The sequence below is a fragment of the Lepidochelys olivacea genome (genome assembly GCF_965140295.1).
Source record: "Lepidochelys olivacea isolate rLepOli2 genome assembly, chromosome: 8".
Taxonomy (NCBI): Eukaryota; Metazoa; Chordata; order Testudines; family Cheloniidae; genus Lepidochelys; species Lepidochelys olivacea.
This window is the reverse complement of record NC_140418.1, coordinates 7,542,939-7,566,195: the sequence shown is the minus strand read 5'-3', so window position 1 is coordinate 7,566,195 and position 23,257 is coordinate 7,542,939. Positions and strand designations below refer to the sequence as shown.

At 39.4% G+C, this 23,257-nt stretch overlaps 1 protein-coding gene across 3 annotated transcripts in view; it reads right to left on the bottom strand.

Moving 5' to 3' along the window:
- The window catches only part of RNF130 (ring finger protein 130), an 88,280-nt gene that overhangs the window by 53,682 nt on the left and 11,341 nt on the right, over positions 1–23,257 (bottom strand). For all 3 annotated transcript variants that reach the window (XM_084635889.1, XM_084635890.1, XM_084635888.1), the window contains exon 2: positions 13,002–13,196. In XM_084635889.1, the coding sequence (XP_084492015.1) occupies positions 13,002–13,196 (195 nt within the window). The remainder of the gene's footprint in view (positions 1–13,001; positions 13,197–23,257) is intronic.

The window sequence follows — 23,257 nt, the reverse complement described above, 5'->3', positions numbered from 1 at the left end:
AGGGTGCTCTATGGAAGATGGAGGAGAGTTCTTAGAAGAAGTATTTCTTTTCCTATCTGTTGCTCAAACCTCTTTTGCCTAGGAATTTTGTAGCCCTGGAGATATACTCACTTCCTGTGATCTTGCAAAGTGGGTTTTAATATATGTTTATATGAAGGCAGCTAAAGCTGCTTTGATAGCACTTTCCATGCCTGTTTCCCCCAGTACCACTAACATCCCTATTAACACTTCAAGCATGTCTAAATGATAGCTCTGGTTGCCTCCAGAGTGAAAAGGAACTCAAACTCAGGTGTGAATCACAAGAAAATGCATCCAGGGAGACAAGGAACTAAAAGATAAGTTTCATAGGAGGACAATGCCATTTAACCATGTAGCTCTCATCAATAAGAGTCATGTCCATGTACTGATTTGAAAGCTTGCCTCTAAGCATTTGCAGCTTAGCTAGTGGTCACCTTTCAAGAAAAGTATTAAAAGAACTTTTGTATTGTAGCAAGCCATCATTTTTTATCAAGTGAATTAACATGGCTACCATGACAAAAGTATAAGTTAAAGGAACATTTTCCATTTCTTAACTAAAGCAATTAGTAAAGGAAAAGAGGGTAATATCGCTAAAAGAAATGTTTCAGGAGATTAGTTTGCATGTTTATTTACAAACAAGGTGTCAAGGTTCCTTCCCCACTCTGAACTCTAGGGTACAGATGTGGGGACATGCATGAAAGACCGCCTAAGCTTGTTCTTACCAGCTTAGGTTAAAACTTCCCCAAGGTACAAACTTTTACCTTTTGTCCTTGGACCTTATGCTGCCACCACCAAATGTGTTAAACAAAGAACAGGGAAAGAGCCCACTTGGAGACGTCTTCCCCCCAAAATATCCCCCCAAGCCCTATACCCCCTTTCCTAAGGAAGGTTTGATAAAAATCCTCACCAATTTGCATAGGTGAACACAGACCCAAACCCTTGGATCTTAAGAACAATGAAAAAGCAATCAGTTCTTAAAAGAGAATTTTAATTAAAGTAAAAGAAAAACCTCTGTAAAATCAGGAAGGGAAATACCTTACACAGTAGTCAGATTCAAAACATAGAGAATCCCTCTAGGCAAAATCTTAAATTACAAAAAGACACAAAAACAGGAATATACATCCTATTCAGCACAACTTATTTTATCAGCCATTTAAACAAAACAGAATCCCCCTCTCCAGCTTTGAAAGTAACTTGTTTCCTCATTGGTCATTTTGATCAGGTGCCAGCGAGGTTATCCTAGCTTCTTAACCCTTTACAGGTGAAAGGGTTTTGCTTCTGGCCAGGAGGGATTTTATATAGTTCTGTATACAGAAAGGTGGTTACCCTTCCCTTTATATTTATGACACAAGGCACTATATGAGCCAGCATGAATGATGAACAGCGGGTTGGCCTTGGGAGAAGCAGCAGCTCTCACTTTGCTCTGTTATTCAGAGGAAAAAACCCTCATGGTAGACAGATCTTTTTACTCTCCTCCCCCCCAAACTGTGCATCTATATTAATTGTCTTTGTTTGCACAAAATGTTATTGGATATTTCATAGCAAAAACATTCGGAATGAACTTGCATTGAGACCAAACATGTAGTTTCTACTGTTGGGAAGTAAGCAAAGCTAACAATCAGGGAATGAAAAATGTTAATGACACAGAAAACTCTGAGCAAATGTAAATTTGATGTCAGAATAGTTTATCAAGAATTAATCCATTTCAGTCAGCTGAAAATGAAAATGGAAAAATGATCAATGCTAAAAATCCATTCTACTTACTACTTAATCCTATTTAAAACCCAACAAAGTAAACTAAATAAAAAAGTGGTGTGCCCTAACTGATTGGCAAGCAAATCAAAATATTTTGGGGTTCAGTGGTCCTGAGGAACACACTAGTACTCACTCAGGACATTTCCATAGAATGCCTTCAAGGAGGCTGCAATGGAAACAGATATTCTTCAAGCTGATCAACACATTCAATGTTATGTTTCTAATTATCTAGGTATTTATATCATACAACCGTATGGTAGGTGAACCATTCCAGCTCACCAGTCTATCTTCAGTGGACAAACAGCTCTCTTCCTCTTCCCTAGATAAGGGGGAACAGTAGCAATGTCAAAGTTAAGGCTGACGTCATTTACGCTTATTGTTAAGAAATGTTGCAAGAATGGCAAAGAAAAATTAAAATTCACACATGTTGGTTTGGTATGGTATGGTGTGGTGTGGTATAGATCAGGTTAATTACACATAGAATAATAAGATGTCAGACGTGACTACTTAAAAATATTTGAAAGGGAAGTCACCTTTTTGGAATCGATTTTGGCATCTGGGACCTGATTTTCGCTTCTGTATATGCTAATTAGGGCAATATCGCTTCAAAGTCTTTTTGGGCGTAGTTCCTGCAGTTAAGTTACTGCTTATAAATACACCAACATGATGGGAAGGAGGAAGGGGAGAGAGAGAAAGCTATTAATCAGAAAGCCTGTATCCTACAGCAAATTACATGAGTTGGAAAACAGGAGATCTTATGTTCAAATCTCACTTCTAGTGATTACTGATTATATTTCCATGCATTTTGCCATCTCAATTGATCAAGGCTGGAATCCCCTACCTTAGAAAGCACTCAAGTATGAGCAACCATATCTCCTTTTACACACAAGTTATAATTAAGGCTACGATTTTGTCATGGACAGGTCACGGGCAACGAACAAAAATTCACAGAAGCGTGACTGTCCTTAACTTTTACTAAAAACATCCCTGACAAAATGGAGAGGTAGGAGGGTCCTGCACTCTGTCCCACTGCATGCAGTGTCAGGGAGCTGTGGCCCCTGCTGCCAGTGGGGGCTGGGCTGCTGCAGGGCCCCAATGTCAGAGATCTCTGGAAGTCACTGATTTCGTGACTTCTGCGACCTCCGTGACATACTCGTAGCCTTAGTTATAATGCTACAACTCCATGTCCTACTGTCAAGGTTCCTCCCCCACTCTGAACTCTAGGGTACAGATGTGGGGACCTGCATGAAAAACCTCCTAAGCTTATCTTTACCAGCTTAGGTCAAAACTTCCCAAGGTACAAAATATTCCACCCTTTGTCCTTGGATTGGCCACTACCACCACCAAACTAATACTGGTTACTGGGGAAGAGCTGTTTGGATGCGTCTATCCCCCCAAAATACTTCCCAAAACCTTGCACCCCACTTCCTGGGCAAGGTTTGGTAAAAAGCCTCACCGATTTGCCTAGGTGACTACAGACCCAGACCCTTGGATCTTAAGAACAATGAACAATCCTCCCAACAATTGCACCCCCCCCCCCTTTCCCGGGAAATGTTGGATAAAAAGCCTCACCAATTTGCATAGGTGACCACAGACCCAAACCCTTGGATCTGAGAACAATGAAAAAGCATTCAGTTTTCTTTCAAGACGACTTTTAATAAAAATAGAAGTAAATAGAAATAAAGAAATCCCCCCTGTAAAATCAGGATGGTAGATACCTTACAGGGTAATTAGATTCAAAACATAGAGAACCCCTCTAGGCAAAACCTTAAGTTAAAAAAAGATACACAGACAGAAATAGTTATTCTATTCAGCACAGTTCTTTTCTCATTTAAAGAAATCATAATCTAACACGTACCTAGCTAGATTACTTACTAAAAGTTCTAAGACTCCATTCCTGGTCTATCCCCGGCCAAGACAGACTATAGACAGACACACAGACCCCTTTGTTTCTCTCCCTCCTCCCAGCTTTTGAAAGTATCTTGTCTCCTCATTGGTCATTTTGGTCAGGTGCCAGCGAGGTTACCTTTAGCTTCTTAACCCTTTACAGGTGAGAGGAGCTTTCCCCTGGCCAGGAGGGATTTCAAAGGGGTTTACCCTTCCCTTTATATTTATGACACCTACAGATACTGAAAATAAGCTCCCAACTTCAAACACACACACCTATACAATTTTAACCATGACCTCAGCAATATTAAGGCACAATAATTCACTGAATGCCTAGAATTTGTGCCAGTCAGATATGACAGTCTGTTAATACAAGAGAGTATGAGGTCACTTAAGTTTTGCGTTTAGAGCAAACAGATGGGAGTCTAGATCCACAAGATTACGGATGCAGAAACGAGCTAACACAAGAGAGAAGACTTCAATTGAAAGGTCCTTAGCAAATATTTCAAAACAAATAATTTTAACTTTAGCACAGTAGAACACGACTAGAGATAAGTTACCATAGCAGGCCATCGCTGCAAGGAACATCTTCAATATTTGCTTTATATGCTCTCTGCAGTTCAGTAACAACTATAAAAACTCATTTCAAAAAATTCTGAGACTAACCAGTGGGTCTCCTCACACTAGCCCACACACGTCTTCATTTTGTGTTACATTAGCGTTACTTCTAGCTCAGCTTTCATTTCTGTGACTAACAGCAACATCCCTTGCTTTACATAGTTGAATTTTCCAGCCAACCCAGTGCTCGCCAGACAAGAAGTGGAGTGTCTTGTGTTTATGGCACAAGATCAAGTCAGGAGAGCTGGTATCTAGTCCTAGAACTGCCATCGAGTCTGCGTGGCCTTGGACAAGTCATTTAACCACATATGTTAAAGGAGGATAATACTTGCCGAACAGGAGTAATGCAAGGTTTAGTTATAAGATTTGTAAAGTGCTTTATACGTTTATAAAGTGCTAAGTGTTACGTATTTACTAGTTCAACAGCATTTTCTGGATGGTCTTCTAATAGTGATTTCAGTATTGTGCTTATGACAACCTACATTCTTACCAAGTGTAGCTTATTTCTTACCCAGGGTAGAATATAATGAACACAGAAAGTAAGGTATGGGGGAGAAAAACCAATTTTAAAAATAAAACCACAATGAATACTTGCATTATGTTTCTTAATAATCCCCACTTCTGTGTTGTAAAAGTTTACCAGTCTTTAAAGAAATGCCAAAGGGCAGGAAGAGTGCTACAACAAGATTAAGTAGACCAACTTTTTAAATGTACCATGAAACTCTAAAAACGGGATTTTTGTTCAGACATAGGGTAGTACAAAGTGTAAAGATTTTATTTAGTTTTGAATCAAGAGGGAAGATAACCTTGTCATTGGGCAGAATAAGGCATCTAAATAAGGCAGCTCTCACTATCAGTTAGATTCATGCCTCTGTCCCCAACAACTTCAATATTTTGTGATTTTTTTCTATTTCATAGAAAGTTCATATTCATATTTTAAAGCTTTTTTTGGGGTAGAATTGTCAATAGAACAGTGTCCAAGAGTTATAGCTTTAGGACCTATGATTATTTTTACATCTAAAACCTGCTTTAAGAAATCTGTAATCTTGATAAGTCAAAATATTAGCTTAATGTGGGCCATATGAGAACAGATTCTTACCAAGACGTTTTTAGTTTGATAACCAAATATTTAATTTCATTCATCCCATAACAGTGAGGTGATGCTGACAGGCAGCTCCATCTTTGCTATTTCTGGATAGCGGGATCAATTTTCTCCAAATGATTTTGGAGCCAGAAAATAATGGATTCCTATTGAAGGGATCATATTCTATATTTTTAATATTTATTATTATTATTTTTTTTTTTTTTTTGCTTGTAGGCAAAATATCCCCACAGACAAACTTCAATCTAAGAGTCCTCTCAAATAAGTGTAGCTAAGTCTACTATAGGAATGGCAAGAGAACAACCGTATCTGAATCTGAAATTGTTACAAAACCCTGTGATAAACAAACCCAAGGAACTTGGGGGCACTGTATTGCCAGAGGTTTAGTCTGTGGATGAGAAACAATACCTGACTGCTTATGGTCATTATCAACCTCCTGGGCCTTTTCAAATGGTAAGAGGATGTAACTTCTTCATCCTCTGAAAACAAGCCAGTTCTACTAGTGGCTACAGATATTTCAGTGTTGGTTGAAATACACACCACATGAAAAGCACGTTGGTAGTGTCCCAGATTGCTCTCCCACTCTGCTTAATATTATGGAACAGATTTTCTCGCTAGTCTTAGAATGAGACAATAGCTTCCTTATGCTCCAAGATATGCGCTTCCTGTTTGGGACCCATTATCTGGTCAGACAACTCCATCTACTGTGTAATAGACTTTGATTATGTGCCTCCAAGAGATACAGTTGATGTTTGCTATCAATATAGTTTTTATTAGCAGAATCACAATACATAAAATGTTAAAAGCTATATATAAGATGTGTTCATACTACTAGAAAGTTTATTTTTCATTTCAGTTTATTGATTTTAAGGCCTAATCCCACACCTCATAGTCCACTGGCAGCCTGAAAAGCCTGCCACACCTCTGTCCTGTCATCCTGCATCATTTAAGACTCACAAGATTATATAAAGAAAGTTGGACAGACTGCATGGCCTTAAAATCATGTTATCTAACTTCAAGAAGTAAAACACAAGTGGAGAAACAAGTTGATGCGAGATAAATTTTAAAATGACACAATCTGAACCACTAGGTTTTTATTTGATTTTTGCATAACCCTGGCAGGCTAGAATAAAATTTACTTTGAATTTGGGAATGAATGGGCGGAGCTCTCAATGATACAGGGGGGCGGAGGGGGCCGGGGAGAGAGCAAAGGGGGTGGAGAAAAGGCTTTGGTCTGAGTCAATGGACTATTTATGTTCAAGGGGGTTCAATGGGCATCAGCAACCCCCAAACTTCTCTTTATTATGGATCTGCCATTATTCCACTGGCTTTGGATACTTCAGATCTACAAGAAGATACATTTGAGTGCTTAAGACCTATGCAGCTTTCTACCAACGTTTGCCCATCCTTTTAAGAATAAATTTTGATGTCCGACTGGAATAATAAACTATAGTATGATCGCAAGAACAGATTTAGTGCAAGCTTCTCTTCATTGTTCCACCAAAATCCCTGAATCCTGACTTGAAATCACCACTTTTTTGGAGAGACGATAGTTCTGCTTCTATATCCATTCCCCTTCTTGATGTATAAGTGCCTGACAACAAGCATTACCATGGCAACTGCAGTGGCAGCATGAACTTTAGAGACCTGCCAACTCTGAACTTGACTGAGATCCCTGAACAGCCATTAGTTACCTGAAGTCATTGTCATCTACTGCCCGTTTTGCCTTTGAACCAGTGACCAAGAACACACCCATCTTCTCTGATCACATTTCAAAACAAGCATGAATTCTCCTCCCTCAACATTATTCTTTTATCAGAGAATATAATCTAATTATACATTACCTGCTTTATCTGTAATTCACGCTGTCTTGTTTTGGGAGGGAACGAGTGGGGTATAAGATTCATCCTCTAAAAAGCTGCGGTCTTAATTCTAAAAGCAGGATGAAAAGAGTCAATCTTACATCGTTGAATGGATATTCTCTCTCTCAAAAAGGGATGCATTATTTATCGAAGGATGCAATGAAGCAGTAAACTTGTTCTGATTACTTTAAAGGCTTAATCCAAGTCTACATTGGATATAAAGATGTAATACTAGATGCAGCGTGAAGACTTAAGGAGAAAATTTCTGTAACATTGACAACAGTGAATCAGTAATCAATGGAATTTAGTAATTTTATTTTGGCGCTTTAGTTCTCATTTAAATAAATTTTATTTTAAAGACGTAAAACAGTAAGAGCCATGATGCAGGTAGCCCTCATCACGAAAAAGCTGAGGGAGCATCAACTGAGATTGCTGGGTCATATGAGACAATGAGATGTGAGAGGTAGTGGTAGAGTACAAGATCTAGTAGTCACAGGACAAAGACCATGAGAGAGACCCAGACAAATGTGCTTCAAGGTGCACAAAGAATGTCAGAGTAAGCTTGGAAGAAATATTTGGTCTTCAAGCGTTCCTGTCAAGACTAAGAGCCAATGACCCCAACTAACAACAAGGCGAAGATGATAATGTAGAAGAAAAAGGACAGAAGCCATGCTAATCTCAAATTTAAAATGACACTTTTACATAGATTTAAAATTACAAAAAATTTCAAGATTTACCTGAATTTGAGAATGAATTAATCAGTGATTTAGTAACACTGTTAAATTTAAATCTTTACTACACAAGCAAATTTTTAAAAATATTAACACTAGTTTTATTTTATCTACATTTCCTTCCGATTCCCATTACTGACTATAAAGAGCCAGATACTAAATATTTTCCCCTGCCACATATTCTCTCTCTGTGCATTAGACATCATTTGTTCTGCTTGAATAAAAGCAGCAAGCAAAACCACTGATAAAACTGCCTTCCTGCCAGTAATGTCCCCACCTTTCCAATATAAACTGCTCTGGGAAAGATGTCCTTCATTTACCAAAGAGAGGTCATTTACCAGGATATGTGGAGAGATAAAAACATATTACTATAGGGATACAGAGAGGGAAGAGACAACAAACACACCTGTTGTAACTAAGCTTAGCAATTTTTTGTTAGTGGATACAAGCTCACTGAGGTCAATACCTCTTTCACTAGTTGGCCCTCGGAGACAGTGCAGCATTAAAACTTGAACATCAGACACTTAATATACTACCAGAGGACATAAAATCAAACAGCTTTTGCTGTAAAAGTTGCCAATTGTTTTCATTTAATATGATGAAAATGCTGATTGGAGAGTGACAATTGATATCTGGCCATCAAAAAAGTTTTGTACTCTGCTGGAGAAGTACATTGAGAAAGTGCATATATATATATTTCCATATATTTCAAATATTGAAATCTATATTCAGCTGGGAAATGAAAAGAATGAGTTGGATGAAATGTTCTTCACCATGCCAAATGAAACTGACCTAAGGGGATAGGTACCCTTCAAAGAGCCCCAAAACGTTCAAGGTAAATCTTTATGCACTCTGTTTTTATGTGCAAGATTTGTGTATTCAAGCCTCAAATGGTTTGGTTCCCAGGTACCCAAGAAACTACCACAATATAAATATTGTACACACATTTCAGTGTATAGTATATAGAGCACCATAAATAAATCATTGTCTGTATGAAATTTTAGTTTGTACTGACTTCACCAGTGCATTTTATATAGCCTGTTGTAAAACTAGGCAATTATCTAGATGAGTTGATGTACCCCCCGGAAGACCTCTGCATACGCCTGGTTGAGAACTACTGGTTTACAGGAGTGGTGGTTTAAGGTAAAACTAGTAAACTGGGGCACACTGCTCCTCCAGGGGAACAGGATCTGGAATTTCTGTAAGTTGCCAATTAAAGGGGCTGGATATCACAGTGGAACACTTCAAAGGGACTTAGGGAGAGAGATGCATCTATTGTTAGCCTGCAAGGTGAAGACAGGGCTGGCTTAGCCTAGAGGAAAGTGTCCGAGAGAGTGCCTGAGAAAGGCTGGCAGTGTCAAGAAGCTGACACCCAATCAGGCATAGGCAAGACTCCCTCATGTCGGAGGCAGGGGTAATGACTCACAGTACTGGGTACCCCAAGAATCATCTTGATTTTTTAGTAAGGCTTTTGATGTCTCACATGTACTGATTCCTTCCCTACAAATCCATTAGGCCAGTAATCCTGTCAAAGAAGGAAATTAGGTTGGTTTGACATGATTTGTTTTTGCAAATCCATACTGGATATTCCTTATAACCCTATTGTCCTCTAAGTGCTTACAAACCGATTGTTTAATAATTTGTTCCACTATCTTTCCCGGTATTGAAGTTAAGCTGACCGGACTACTATTTCCTGAGTATTCTTTGTTCTCCTTTTTAACTATAGGTACTGTGTTTGCCCTTTTCCAGTCCTCTGAGACCTTACCCAACTTCAATGAGTTCTCAAAAATAATTGCTAACAGTTGGGAGATTGCTTCAGCTAGTTCTTTAAGTACCCTAGAATGAATTTCATCAGGTCCTACTGACTAGCATACATCTAAATATTCTTTAAACCTGTTCTTTCCCGATTTTGGCTTGCATTCCTTCCCCCTTGTTATTACTATTAATTGAGTTGAGTACCTGGTCACCATTAACCTTACTAGTGAACCTGAAACAAAACGGGCATTAAACACTACAGCCTTCTTCCTGTCACCAGTTATTAGCTCTCATTCCCTGCTAAGTAGAGCACCTATACTTTCCTTTGTCTCTCTCTTGTTCTTAATGTATTTAAAGAACCTCTTATTACCTTTTATGTTCCCTGATAAGTTTAACTCATTTTATGCCTTAGTCTTTCTGATTTTGCCCCTACATGGCTATGATATTCTTTTGGACAAATTGCCAAGAAAGAGTACAAGTTTGCTCCATAATAGCAATGTATCATACTGTATAACTGCACCGCTACCTGTGTAAAGGCTAAAAGATTTATACATCAAGGCTGTGGGATCAATCATATTTTACTGTATTTCTCTTGGGTGTTCTGAACTTTGTTTTAGAGGCTTGAAAATTAGGTTTTAGTTGGTACTGGGTTTGCATGCAACAGGTGCTTAGCTTAGCTTTAAAAGTTGCCTATTTGTCCTATGTTGGTAATTTTGTTGTAATACATCTATAAGTATTGTTAAAAATACAGGAACTAATCAAAACAAATGCTCCAAAAATAGACATTTTATCCTTCAAAAAATCCAAGTGATTCAAAGCCCGGTTGGAAGTTACCTCCCCACCCCAAAATCTTAACTGGCGCCCCTGTGGGAAATGTGACAATATTTTAATAAAGTTACATAACTACATAAACTATGGTTTCAGAGTAACAGCCGTGTTAGTCTGTATTCGCAAAAAGAAAAGGAGTACTTGTGGCACCTTAGAGACTAACCAATTTATTTGAGCATGAGCTTTCGTGAGCATCTGATGAAGTGAGCTGTAGCTCACGAAAGCTCATGCTCAAATAAATTGGTTAGTCTCTAAGGTGCCACAAGTACTCCTTTTCTTTTTACATAAACTATGCCTACAACCTAAGGTATACAGCATGAATACACCTATGCTTTTTATTTTGATCCAAACCCTGTTTGTTTGTTTTTTTGTCACAAGCATTCCTAAGTTGGCGTTTGGGACCCACACCAGGCTGAGATCATGCATATGGCCCACAGGAGCTCTTCATCCTGGGCAGGTTCTATTCTCCTTGCTGTGCTTCCCTGGCAAAACAGAACATGCTGCTACCTGGTAAGCAATAGGAACAAGACGCACTGATCCATATTAACATGTGGAATTGGGACATTTGGTGTGTAGCATCTGTTTTGCCAAATATGTCAAACAACTACTTGATTAAGGCACTTATAACTTCTTGTCATCTCACTAAGAATCTACACAACTGTCAGACACATGAAAAGAATTTAACTACTGCTAACCTTCAGGAAGGGGAAAGCTGGAAGAGTGAAGAAATGGAGCTTAAATATCCAATTAGTGCAGAGATATTGCTATCCACTCCCAAAAGATGGTGCAAGGAATATGGCTGTTGAAAGTGTAGGCAAGGGAAGAGTTAAGAGAGCTGAGATCATGTTTGGCTACAAAGAGACAGGTCTAAAAGACCGCAAGATTCAGAGGTAAGATAGCTCAAGAAAAAGCTATCTTAAAGCTTCCTACATTCTGAGAGTCTGGTTATATTAATCTTCTTGCCTCTCCTCTCTGTTTTAGTCACAACAAACAGAAATCTTACTATCCTGTTACAACAAGTATCCCACTTCACTAGGGTCACTAGAAGTCAGAAATCATTTTCATCATCGGGAAGTAAATACTGTGGGCTTGGCAACTGTTACAAGCCTCACATTAACTTTGGTCTCTGCCTTTGGAGCTTAAGTCTTTGGGAGAACTGCATGAGCAGAGGAGTGATAAAAGTGGTGATGGCTCACAAAAGAAAACAAAGAAGTAAAAAAAGTTTTGCTGGAACAAAGCAAAAGACATTTACAATCAACAAAAGTAATGAAGACATGAGTTGGGTAATTTCCTTTGTATAAGGTTTTGCTCCACTTTCAAAATGAGATGGTCAGGTGACTTTATGGCTCCCTCAGGAAAGCCTTTAAAAAAAACAAACCAAAAAACAAAAAAACCCCTATATTCAGTTCCCTAGAATATCAATCCTATTCACACTGAGGTTGGTGAGATACAAAATGAGCATTTGGAAACTCCAAATTCCACAAGCATTCCCCCATTATGTTAAAAAAAACAACCCAACACAGTGGAACCATTTTTAGGGGAAGTTTTCAAAGGAAATGCAATTATCGAAAGTAAGTGGTCTTTTTGGGGTAAGCTGAAGGATGAAGACATCCCAAGTGAATAGACATTCCTTTGGGAAAATGCAGGTAATTGCAAAGTTAGTCTCACTGTAAAATTTGCTAAAGGGATTCTTTCATCAAGGGAAAACATCTAAGGGTAAGGCTCCAGTGATCCTAAAATAATTTTCTAGTAATGCCAAAATTTTACATGTGAACTGCCCTAGATATGTGCAAGTCTACAGAGATCCAGACCATTAATACATCAAATCCTGAAAGAATTCCAGATTATGTTTACAAAGACAACTCCTCCTTGAAACAGTAGGTACGTCCTGTTTAGTCTTGCATCGCAATGGTGTGGTGGCCCTATTAGTCTATACCGCCAGGAATGGTGAAGTCCTTTTAAGATGTCACTAAAAGAAGCCTGTAGGCTGGGATTTTGGAGCTTAACTATCTTCGGCTTGTTTGAAAATCCCAGCCTTCAAAACTCCACTATAAGTCCCATTACTATAAAAATTCTTCACTCTCAGATGTTTTGTATAAAGTTACTGCTCTTCTCTGTTATACAGTGTTTTGTTTTCTGCCTCTCCAATAAGCAATAGCTCTAAGATTTGAAACAAAAGCGATAGCTCTAAGATCCCAAAGAGGGGAAAGAAAAAAAGTTACTCAGCGGATAAGTGTATTCCTCTGGAGTAAAAAAAAGAAAAATACAGTTCCAGATGTATTCATTGTATGTCACTATACTGTATACTTACTCATATTTGCAAAGAGTACAAACACTTAAGAAGTAACTGTATACTGTCAACAGTGCCTTAAAAATAGTTTATATGGCAGAAAAATATCCAGAGGGCAAAGGGGACAAAAGGGGAACAGACTTCATACTATTTACCTTGATGAGTCATAGTGACAGGTTCCTCACTGGATATATTGTTGTAAATGACCACAGCTGTGGCATTATGTGAAGCTGCTCGCAATATTTTCTCTCTAAATGTACAGTTTCCTCGTTGCAGCAAGGCAATCCACTGCTTGGTATTCGGAGGAACATGGAAACGTGTTCGAGGATCACAGCCCAGACGATCCACCACTAAAAAAAGGAGAATGTATACATCAGGGATTTGTTCAAACTGGCAAAAAAGTTAGAAGGAAAACAGAAAAATGTTTGCCAAAGAATTCAGTTGTCTTATACTTGAAAGTTATTACTCTCTGGCTACCAAAGCCTAAAACAAGTTGCATGCCTAAAGAGAAAGTCCCCTTAAAAATATTTTTAAAACCTCATACTCATTAGGAGCTGTGAATACATATGCCTGAGAATTAATTTAGTGATCACAAAGATATTTTAACTCCACAATGAATTAATAGTTGAATCAATACTTGCTAAGGGGGAAAAACAACATTAAAATATGGTTTATGTGCCATAGGCTTTACCAAGCATCTGTTTCTCAGCCACACAGGGTTTTCTCCTTTTTAATGCAGTTATAAATAATATCATTCCAGTGTGAAGTATGGCTAAACAAAGGAGGATGTGAAAACAAGCTTTTAAACGAATTCTGTCAAGTACAGACTAGTGCTAATAATGGTCTATCTTAAGAACATTTTGATTCAACAAATTACCAATTTACCAGGTTTCTACTACAGTATTAATATACTGTCAGAATAAAAAAAATCAGTTATACCTCTTAATTTCAACACCTCTGTCAGAGCCTTCCTATAGTACTCCTCATCCATCCAACAGTGAAAGAGGAAGTGTCATACAATTTCTCCTGTGACACTGAGAAACCAACCCACAATACAAAAAGGGACAAAAAATCAAGGTACAATATATCACTTGTGGTACAACATCTGACACCAGTGCAAAATGGTTCTGTTTGCACATGGCTGGAAAGTTACTGCTTAGACAGAGAAACTAATGCTGGCCTCATTCAAGAAATTGTAGCATTATTAAATAGTAACTTACAAGAGAGCAAAGTGGTAACATCTATAGTATTTTAAAAAAAAGAGTCAATGTTACAGCCTTCAACTACCAAAAAGAAAAATATCACTAGCTACCAATAAGGTTAAAACCAATAGTGGTTTTGTTTAAATGTGGTAAGTCTACTGAAAGCTTTTCAGATAGCACTTTATAAAAAAAAATTAAGTCAAGTATGCTATAACTTTGTGCCCTTTAAAAAAGTAATAAAATGTGCTTCTCCATGGCAACCTGCATTTTCTGGACAAGTCTATTTGTGACATTTACTACACAACCATCCAGCCTACTACATGTAACAAGAATCCAAACAGAAGGCCTTTGTAAGCATTGTCGGGCTATGCTGGAAGGACAGCAGATACTGGATATGCTTTAATTAGGCTGAAACTTTATTTCTACATGACTAGGAGAATCTGGCAGATAAAATCGTTAAGTACAGGTAATTCCATACTCATCTACATATACCCATGGGGCTGCTGGCAGCCCTCCTCCTTACCCATCCTGGGCCCAGCCAACTCACTACTGGGACCTCATTATCCCCTCAAATGAGGGTTAAGAGGGTAAAGAATGGGGGGGCCGACTTCCTGCCATGCCAGTCATAAGAGCCCCAAGCCCCCCACTTCCACTCCTTTAAATCCTTTCCCAATCCATTTTATCTGATCACCGTATCCATTCCCTATGAAGTATCTGTATTCGACATCCACCCCAAGCTTACATAATCACAGCCTAACTCCTGTCCTTTTTGTTCTTTGTCCCCCCACTAAGCCCTCAACCTGCTGTGGGGAAGGCAAAAAAAAAATCCACCTTGTCTTGGCCAATCTGATGGTCAGGGAAAAGATCCTTCCTAGCCCCTCAAGAAAGGGGAGACTAGTATAATGCCCACAGCTGATCATGACGAAACCTGGCATTTCAACTACTTCTATGGGTGGGAAGGCGAGTGCTGCTCAGTCTGGTCCAGATGAAAAGAGGGCTTTTACTGCATAGACATGGACATAAACAGTCCCCTTCTCTTCTGGTCACCTAGCATCCCCACGCTGTCATGGTATGAAGCTGTCTCCACACAGCAGGTAACTCTCTAGCTGCCATTAAAGGGGCAACACAACCTTCAATAAGCCAGACAAAGGTCCCCATTGTTTAATATGCAGTGAGGTCACTCTCTCCAAGAGCAGGAGAATGTGACAAATGGGGTTTTCAAATGGTTAAAAGATCACCATCCATCCTAATTTCATTTGGGTGGATGAACCTGTGTTAGGGACATCTTTACAAAAAATTGTTTGATCACTTGCCTGGGACAAGTAATTTGACAGGAAATTAAGTTTTTTCCATCAACATTGCAAGAATTAGTAACTAAGTTATGTACCTGGGTTTTGTACAACTTCATGATGGTTCTGCAAGGTTAGATTAAAATATTTCAGGAATCGTTATAAAAGCTACTTAGCTGAATTCTTAAATCTGAATTTCATTTCTTTTCTGAACTCTGTAACAAAACTCTGAAATCTATAAGTTTGAAACTGGAATCTCTTGCTTTAAAATCAGGTGTTTTCTTCCATTACATTGACACATAACTCACCTATTTTAAGGTTTATGGTAACCATTAATCACTGGCACTGAGTCACAAAAAAGTATTTTAGGAGCACTGATATTGTATCAAGTTACTGATAATCATAAGAGTACCTTTGTATATTGCGTGTTTTTATTTAAAAGTACAATAAACCAGTTACAAAAGCGAAAGTAGCACATGTATTTGTTTTAAAAATCACTCAAATTACACTGCACTCTGCAAAAGGGACAAAAAAAGTATGTCAAGCTTTGGACATACCAATCTCGACTATGTCCATTTAGATAAAACTGTTTGCTATTTAATAAATACTTCCCACTTGTTCAGAGCAATAGTCTAAGAACTGGAAAAAACTGGACTATCATGAGCATGGCAATAAAACATTCAAATTCCCAGAAGGCCAAAGGCATATATATATTTCCTCAGCAAAATCAGATTCCAATAACTGTGGCATAGCATACACACATCCAAAGATGAAGCTCAATGTAAAACCAGAATTTCACACAAACTCCTTGGCTTAACAATGAGAACTCACAGGATATTTTTCTATCTCTAATTTCCTATTTTTAGCTTAACTACTGCAGCTCAAAGCAGAAGCTATATCCAATATTATTAAGTTTGCATTTTTTTTAAAAGCAAATACATGCAAATTTTATCCTGGGAAAATAGTTTAATCAGATTCTGAGATTACTTTTTTCATTGCAATCACTATCAAGGCTAAGAAGTAGTAGGAGCAAAGACAGGCAATATGCAAGAGGCAAGACAAAATAATTATGATAGGAAACAAAGACGTCAGAAGAGTTACATTAAATAGATGAGGTAAGAAAATTTGACAATAGCTCCATTTTTAATACATCCCATTGTAATTAGATACTGTAGTATCTAGGATGTTAAGCTCACCCAGTGCTGCCAGGGCCACTGAAACTAGAATGGCAGCCTAAAAGTCTTCTTACTACATTAAGTTTTATAGTTAGACCCTCATTCCAGAATTTTGAAAGTGTGTGAAAACTGTAGCCATACATTTTTTTACATTAATTCAAATCACTATCCCTTCACACATCACTCAAAGTTTAGACCCCCCCCCCCAAAAAAAGCTATTATAAACCTTAAACTATTTTATAATGGAATAGAACTGGTACCTACAGCAATAGAAGATGCTATTCGTCAGTTACCACTTCAGGGCTAGTTTTATCTTTTGTGGCGATAAGGATAAGAAAAAAAGTCACAAAACCATTTTATTTGTATGTTGCTTTATTAATGGTTTGATGGGATCACTGTATTTTGTTATTCTTCAGTAATTGTAGAACATTCAGAAAGGCAATTCAGCCACTGTATGACAGCCTTCTTTACGGGGATACTAATACCTTAAACAAGAGATAGATGATAAACAGTTTCCAATTCAATTCAAAAGCTAGCAGGGACAGATTCTTTTAAAACATACAGTTTTATTAAGTATTCATACTCAAAGCAGTTAATTAATTGAAGGACATTACACAAAAATGGCATAAGACATGTAGCCTATCACTGTTTGATCACAGCATTAACAGTTTAACAATAATTCCTCTTGCATACAGCACACAAGTGATTCTGAAACAGTCCCACAATCATTACTCCTGAGAGAATTCTGTGCCACTGGGCACATGTAGAATTCATGTCCCCCACAGATTTTTCTTCCCTGCTTAGAAAATACATTCTGCAGGAGAAGCACTGCAATTACACCTTTCACCCACCACAGGCTGTTGTGGCACCAGAACAGAGGGCAGCTGGCTCACTGGCAGTAGTAGCCAGCTGCCGATAGGGAGGAGGAAAGGCTGTGTTCCATCTGGCCCCACGGACAGGGCGCTGTGAGGAAGTGGCATGGGATCGGGGGGATGCACAGCAGGACACATGAGGCTACTGGGGAGTCACAGACTAGTGTTCAGAAGGACTAGTGGGAGCGATAGATTGGGAAAGGGGCTGAATGCGAGCGCAGGGTCAAATGGGGATGGGAGGAGGGGTGACTGAGCGGAGGTGCAGGGCCACAAGGGGACAAGGACAGCTGTGCCTGACTGACTGGGAGGCGCTAGGGGTCAGCCAGGGTCTGCATGTGGGAGGATCTCCAACCCCCTAACAATCCCCCACCGTGCAAAAAACCCCACCCTGTTCCTTACTTCTCCCACCCACACCCAACAATCCTCCAAGTTCACTCCCAGGCTCCTTCCCAGCAATTACTTCCCTCTCCCTCAGCTCCTCCGATATCCCTGACTCCCCCAAGCCTTTGCACTGCTTCTGAGGGGTGTGGAAAATACGTTTCTGTATTGTAGTTTAAATCAGTGGTTCTCAACCAGGGGTCCAGGGCCCCTTGGAGGGCTACGAGCAGGTTTCTGGGGGGCCACCAAGCAGGACCAGCATTAGACTTGCTGAAAGCTGAAGTCCCACTGCATGGGGCTGAAGCCCAGACCCTGAACCCCACCACCTGGGGCTGAAGCAGAAGCCTGAGCAACTTAGCTTTGCGGTGCCCCCTGTAATGTGGGGCCCTGGATAATTGCCTTGCTTGCTACCCTTAATGCCGGCCCTGGCTTTCATATGCAGAAAACCAGTTGTTGTGGCACAGGTGGGCCATGGAGTTTTTATAGCATGTTTGGGGGGACCAGGGGGTCGGGTTGAGAACCCTTGGTTTAAATGAATTGTCACTCAAAGTTCTATATTAATATGCCTAGTAAGGAATCTATTCGCCAAAAAATATTTCCTGAATCTGTGTTGTCTTTATTGTTAGACATAGTTGCTAACCGGTATTTTAAAATACGCAGAATTTTGAAATACTGTGAGCAGAATTTTTCATTTTTTGGTACACAATTCCCCCAGGAGTAACTCATGCAGGATCTGTTACCAGTACTGGAGCTATGTAAGAGAAAGAAAGAAGAGGATCTCTCTCTCACTAGAATTTTCTGACTAAGCTTTATGAAGAGATGGACTACTAGACTTGTTTGAGCGAAAATATTTCCCAAAAATTTTAGTTTTGTTTTAAAGTACTACATTGAAAAAATTAGAATGACTGTAACTCACATTAAGTGATAAGGTTGTATTTGTTAAACTTCCTAAAGAGCAAAAGGAAACATGGAGTATGCAGTAGTATTTGGTCTCAAATCAGAATGAAAACTGAAATGGACACAGACTTAGTCATATTGATATGTTCAAATAAGAGCAAAGGTTAGTGCACATTTCCATGATCATCCTCTTCCAGCCGCAGAAAGTTTTAATGGGATGCAGCATAAAATACATCATCCATTGTAACTACCACAAAAAGTCTTTTTACTGTTAGAAATGCAAATATACTAGTCTAGTAAAGGTATGTTTGTCAGCATGCTTAATAGGTAAGACTACGATTATTTCATGGAGGTCATGGAAGTCACAGAATCCATGACATCCAGAGACCTCTGACGTTTTCTGCCCTGGGGCTGGAGTGGTCAGCAGGGAGCCCCACAGCTCTCAGACGCTGCTGGCAGGCCCCAAGCGGCTCCTAGCAGCAGGGGGACCCCAGAGCTCCCACTCAGCTACGGACACTGGGACTCCCGGCAGCAGCCCAGCCACAACAGGTGGCAAGCCCCCCCTCTGCAGCAGCGTAGCCGTGGCAGACAACGGGGGTCCCCTAGAGCTCCCAGTCACCACGGGGCTCCCTGCAACAGCCCAGCAGCAGCAGGCGGACCCCTCGTAGCAGCCCAGCTGCAATGGGCAGTGGGGGGACCCCTCACAGCAGCTTAGCTGTGGCAGGGACCCCAGAGCTCTCTGCCGCTGTGGGGGGTGAGGAGACCCCAGAGCTCCCAGCCACTGTGGATGCTGGACCCTACCCCTTCCCCATTTATCAGGGATATTTTTAGTAAAAAATCACAGATAGGTCATGGGCAATAAACAAAAATTCACGGAAGCCCATGACCTGTCTGTGATTTTTACTAAAAATATCTGTGACAACATCTGAGCCTTATTATTCATGTATACAACATAGAAATTTCACTTTTCAAAGTAGTTCTCCAATTTAGAGAGTGGTCTGATACCGTTGAGCACTTAAGGCAAAATAAAATAGAAATTAAGAGCTAAAAATGGAGTAACTAGAATAATAAAATGTCTGGCATTATGGTGGAGTTAAGAAATATCCCAGTTTCATATAAAAAGGAAATTACGTAGGAGTCTCAGTATGTTTGTATCACTTACGATTTTTAAACAATGTTTAGCTACGATCACTAGCAGTGAAAGGAGAGTACATAATTTGCTGTTCATGTACAGAACAAAAGAGTTCTTGCTAGATTTTTCCCTATTTTCACAATGAATAGGAAATGGGAGGCAGTTGTGTGTTCATTCACAAAAGAGCCAAACTATAAGCACATCTTTAATTCATCTAAAGGCAGTACTGATTTATTTAATGTCAAACAATATTACGTGGACTTGATGCAGTGTCCTTAAGAAATCCAGACAGCTCTACTTTTTCCAAAAAGAAAGAGCACGTTGGAAGCAGAAACCCAACTGCATAAACCAGTGCTTCTGGGACAACATTCTAGACTTTGTACTTCAGCAACAGAATCTGGAGAAGGAGGGGGGAAAATACAAAAGTTCCCAGAACTGAGAACCTAAGGTATGAAAGCACAACACAATAAACGCAGCAGTCCACGTGAGGGACAACTAAGTACAACAAAAAGCTGTTGCATCATTTCTTGCTAGAAGCTTGAAATAAACTCTGGTAACTTACGGATTCAGTTAGGTGGCCTTACTACAGAAGAGACAACAAGGTGACAGAATCTTGATTTGTTTAAACACTACTTGTGCCCTGGATAATATATACCCTACAAATATTAGGCAAGTATAATCTCTAGCAGAAAATTGATTTTGAAGTCATGAAACCTATAGGTACAAGAATAGCCAAAATACGAAAGGTGGACAAAATGTAGCATAGCAATCCTAAAAGAAGCACTTAATGACCAACACGAGAAATGACAAGTGGCAAAAATTTAAAAAAATTACACTAAGGTGCACAGACACCTGTAACAGTCAAAACATATTAAGGAATAGTGTTCAAACTAATCATGAGATGGCAGTGTCTAGAAAATTTTAGAAAAGAGTATAATAGAATTTTATTATAGGTATATCCTTGTTTGAGATAGCACTAAATTTAAATCTAAATTTACCATCTTATGTACGTAGCATAAGTTCCATAAAGTCTGTTTTTGCTGACAACTGCACAGTGTACAGGTAACACTAATGGAGAGTTAGTACTTTAGTGGTTTTTGTTTGTTTGTTTTATTATGGTTTTTAATACACTCCAGAGGATCTAACTCTTATAGTGAATCACTCCCCCTTCTTATTGAATTTATAAAATATCTGCTATACACCAGTGCTGAGCATATCAATTAGCACTGTAAGGGACAGATAACTGAACTAAGTCAGCAAGTTTAATTGTCAATAGTTGTCCATTATCATCCGTCATCTATGCTCAGTTATTCAGATTCCATTTGGAATGTACAATATTTTTCACAAGCCTAGGACTTGAATATATCAGCTGGATGGTCTCCATGACATAATGAAAACCAATTTAAGAGTAATTTAAATGATTGCTAATACAAATCACTTACATATGAAGAGATCTAATCAGAAGTCATTTATGTCATTTCATTATTGTAGAAAAGTAACAAACAGAAAGCTATTTTTGTACTTTTCACTATAGATGTGAGTGCAATTATGTGGGCTAACTCAAAGTGATAAGTTACCAGCATACAGGTCCATTTTAGGACTGGCACAATCAGTATTTGGCCCATGTCCCCTTCCCTATATTTGCTGGTGCACTGTGAACTTGTTGGGTGATGCACTTTGGACATCCCTCTCACAGATTACAGCAAAGGCAAGTTAGCAAACCACCATCTCATAACTAGTGGGATCTAATGTTTAGCAATAAAATGTCTCTCCTTTTCTGTTTCAGTTAATCTGCATATAGCAAGTCTATTGACTGAAGTGATGAGTCTTATATAACACTGTATAGGTTTAAATAATTTAAAGATAATTTATAAAACCTCACACACTTATGTTATTTGTATCTGTTAAAGATTGTGATTTGATAGATATCTCCCTCCTCCAAGTTGGATTGGAACTGCAGCAGAAGTTTCTTTCAGACACGTACAAGTCTTATCCTTCAGTTGTGTCCGGTTATTATGAATGGCAGAGACAAAATGATCAGAACCAGTTCAACTACACTATACAACAGTGTAACAGTTGCAGTAAAAATGTCTTCCTTTCCAGACACATCATCACTTCAGTTTCCTCAAAACATTGTTCATGACCAATACACAGATAATTATGACATCTTCTGCTACGAAGTGGTTGACACGTCTATGAAGGTCAGATGGGACTTGGGAAAGATTTGAAGTTTATTTGTGAGAAGTTACATCACTTACATGTAGAACAGGTTTCTTACTGTTGTATGGAAGCAGATTCAAGGATTTTTTTTTTAAACTTTATGGCAATAGTTAAGACTACTAGTTCTTTATGGAGGAGCACTGTGGACTAGTGGATAGGGACCTGGACTGGAAGCTTTTTCTCTGGTTCTGCCACTGAAGTGCTGTGAGACCCTGAGCAACTCATTTCATCCTCTGAGGCTCTATTCACCCTTTGTCTTGTCTATTTAGATTTTAAGCTCTTTCAGACATATACAGTCTCATGTGTTTCGACAATGCCCAATACAATGGAGTCCCAGTCTCAGCTGGGGTCTCTAGCCACTACCATAATACACATAGTATTAAGGCATAATTAAAAGAACAAGACTAATATAGAAGAACTACTGTTTTAACAAATCAGACAACAGAATACACAACTATGCTGTCTTGAAGGTTTGCCTACAGTCATCCTGTCATTGTTTTTCTTACAACCTGTCTATTCTATTATCTGATCTGTTATGTCTGCCTACTAGTTTTCCTTAGTTTCTTTTGCATCTCTAATGTAATCCCTTTTCAAAGATATCACAGCACATCAGATAACATTACTTGCAGAGTTGAAAGTAAGCTGGTCTGGGTTTCCCGGCTTCCCCAGGCTGGCAATTTAAAGGGCCCAGGGCTCCCTGCAGCGGCCCGAGACCCAGGCCCTTTAAATTGCCTCCCGAGCCTCACTGCCAGAGCCCTGGGGTAGAGGTGGCAGGGCTCCTGTAGTGATCTAAAGGGCCCAGGGCTCCAGCTGCTGTGGGGAGCCCTGAGCCCTTTAAAGAGCTGCCTGAGCCCTGCTACCACTACCCCGGGGCTCCAGCAACCAGGCTTGGGCAGCAATTTAAAGGGCCTGGAGCTCTGGGGGTGATTTAAAGGCCCCGGGGCTCCCAGCCACAGCCCTGGGACCTTTAAATCTTTAAAGGCCCCGCCTCTTCCGGTTGAGGCCACGCCCCCACTCAGGACTCCGGCATACAGGTAAGTCCTTTAAGTTACTTTCACCCCTGATTACTTGCAACATGTGGAGCATATCTGTGGTGCACCAATCCATAACTACACATATGTACTCACATAGCACAGGAGTGGCATTCAGGAATGGACAGCAAAGAGAATGCAATATTTGTTTTCCTGAATTTAGCAATGATAGTATTACATACTCCCACAACTTCACGACTTATTTCCCCATTCCC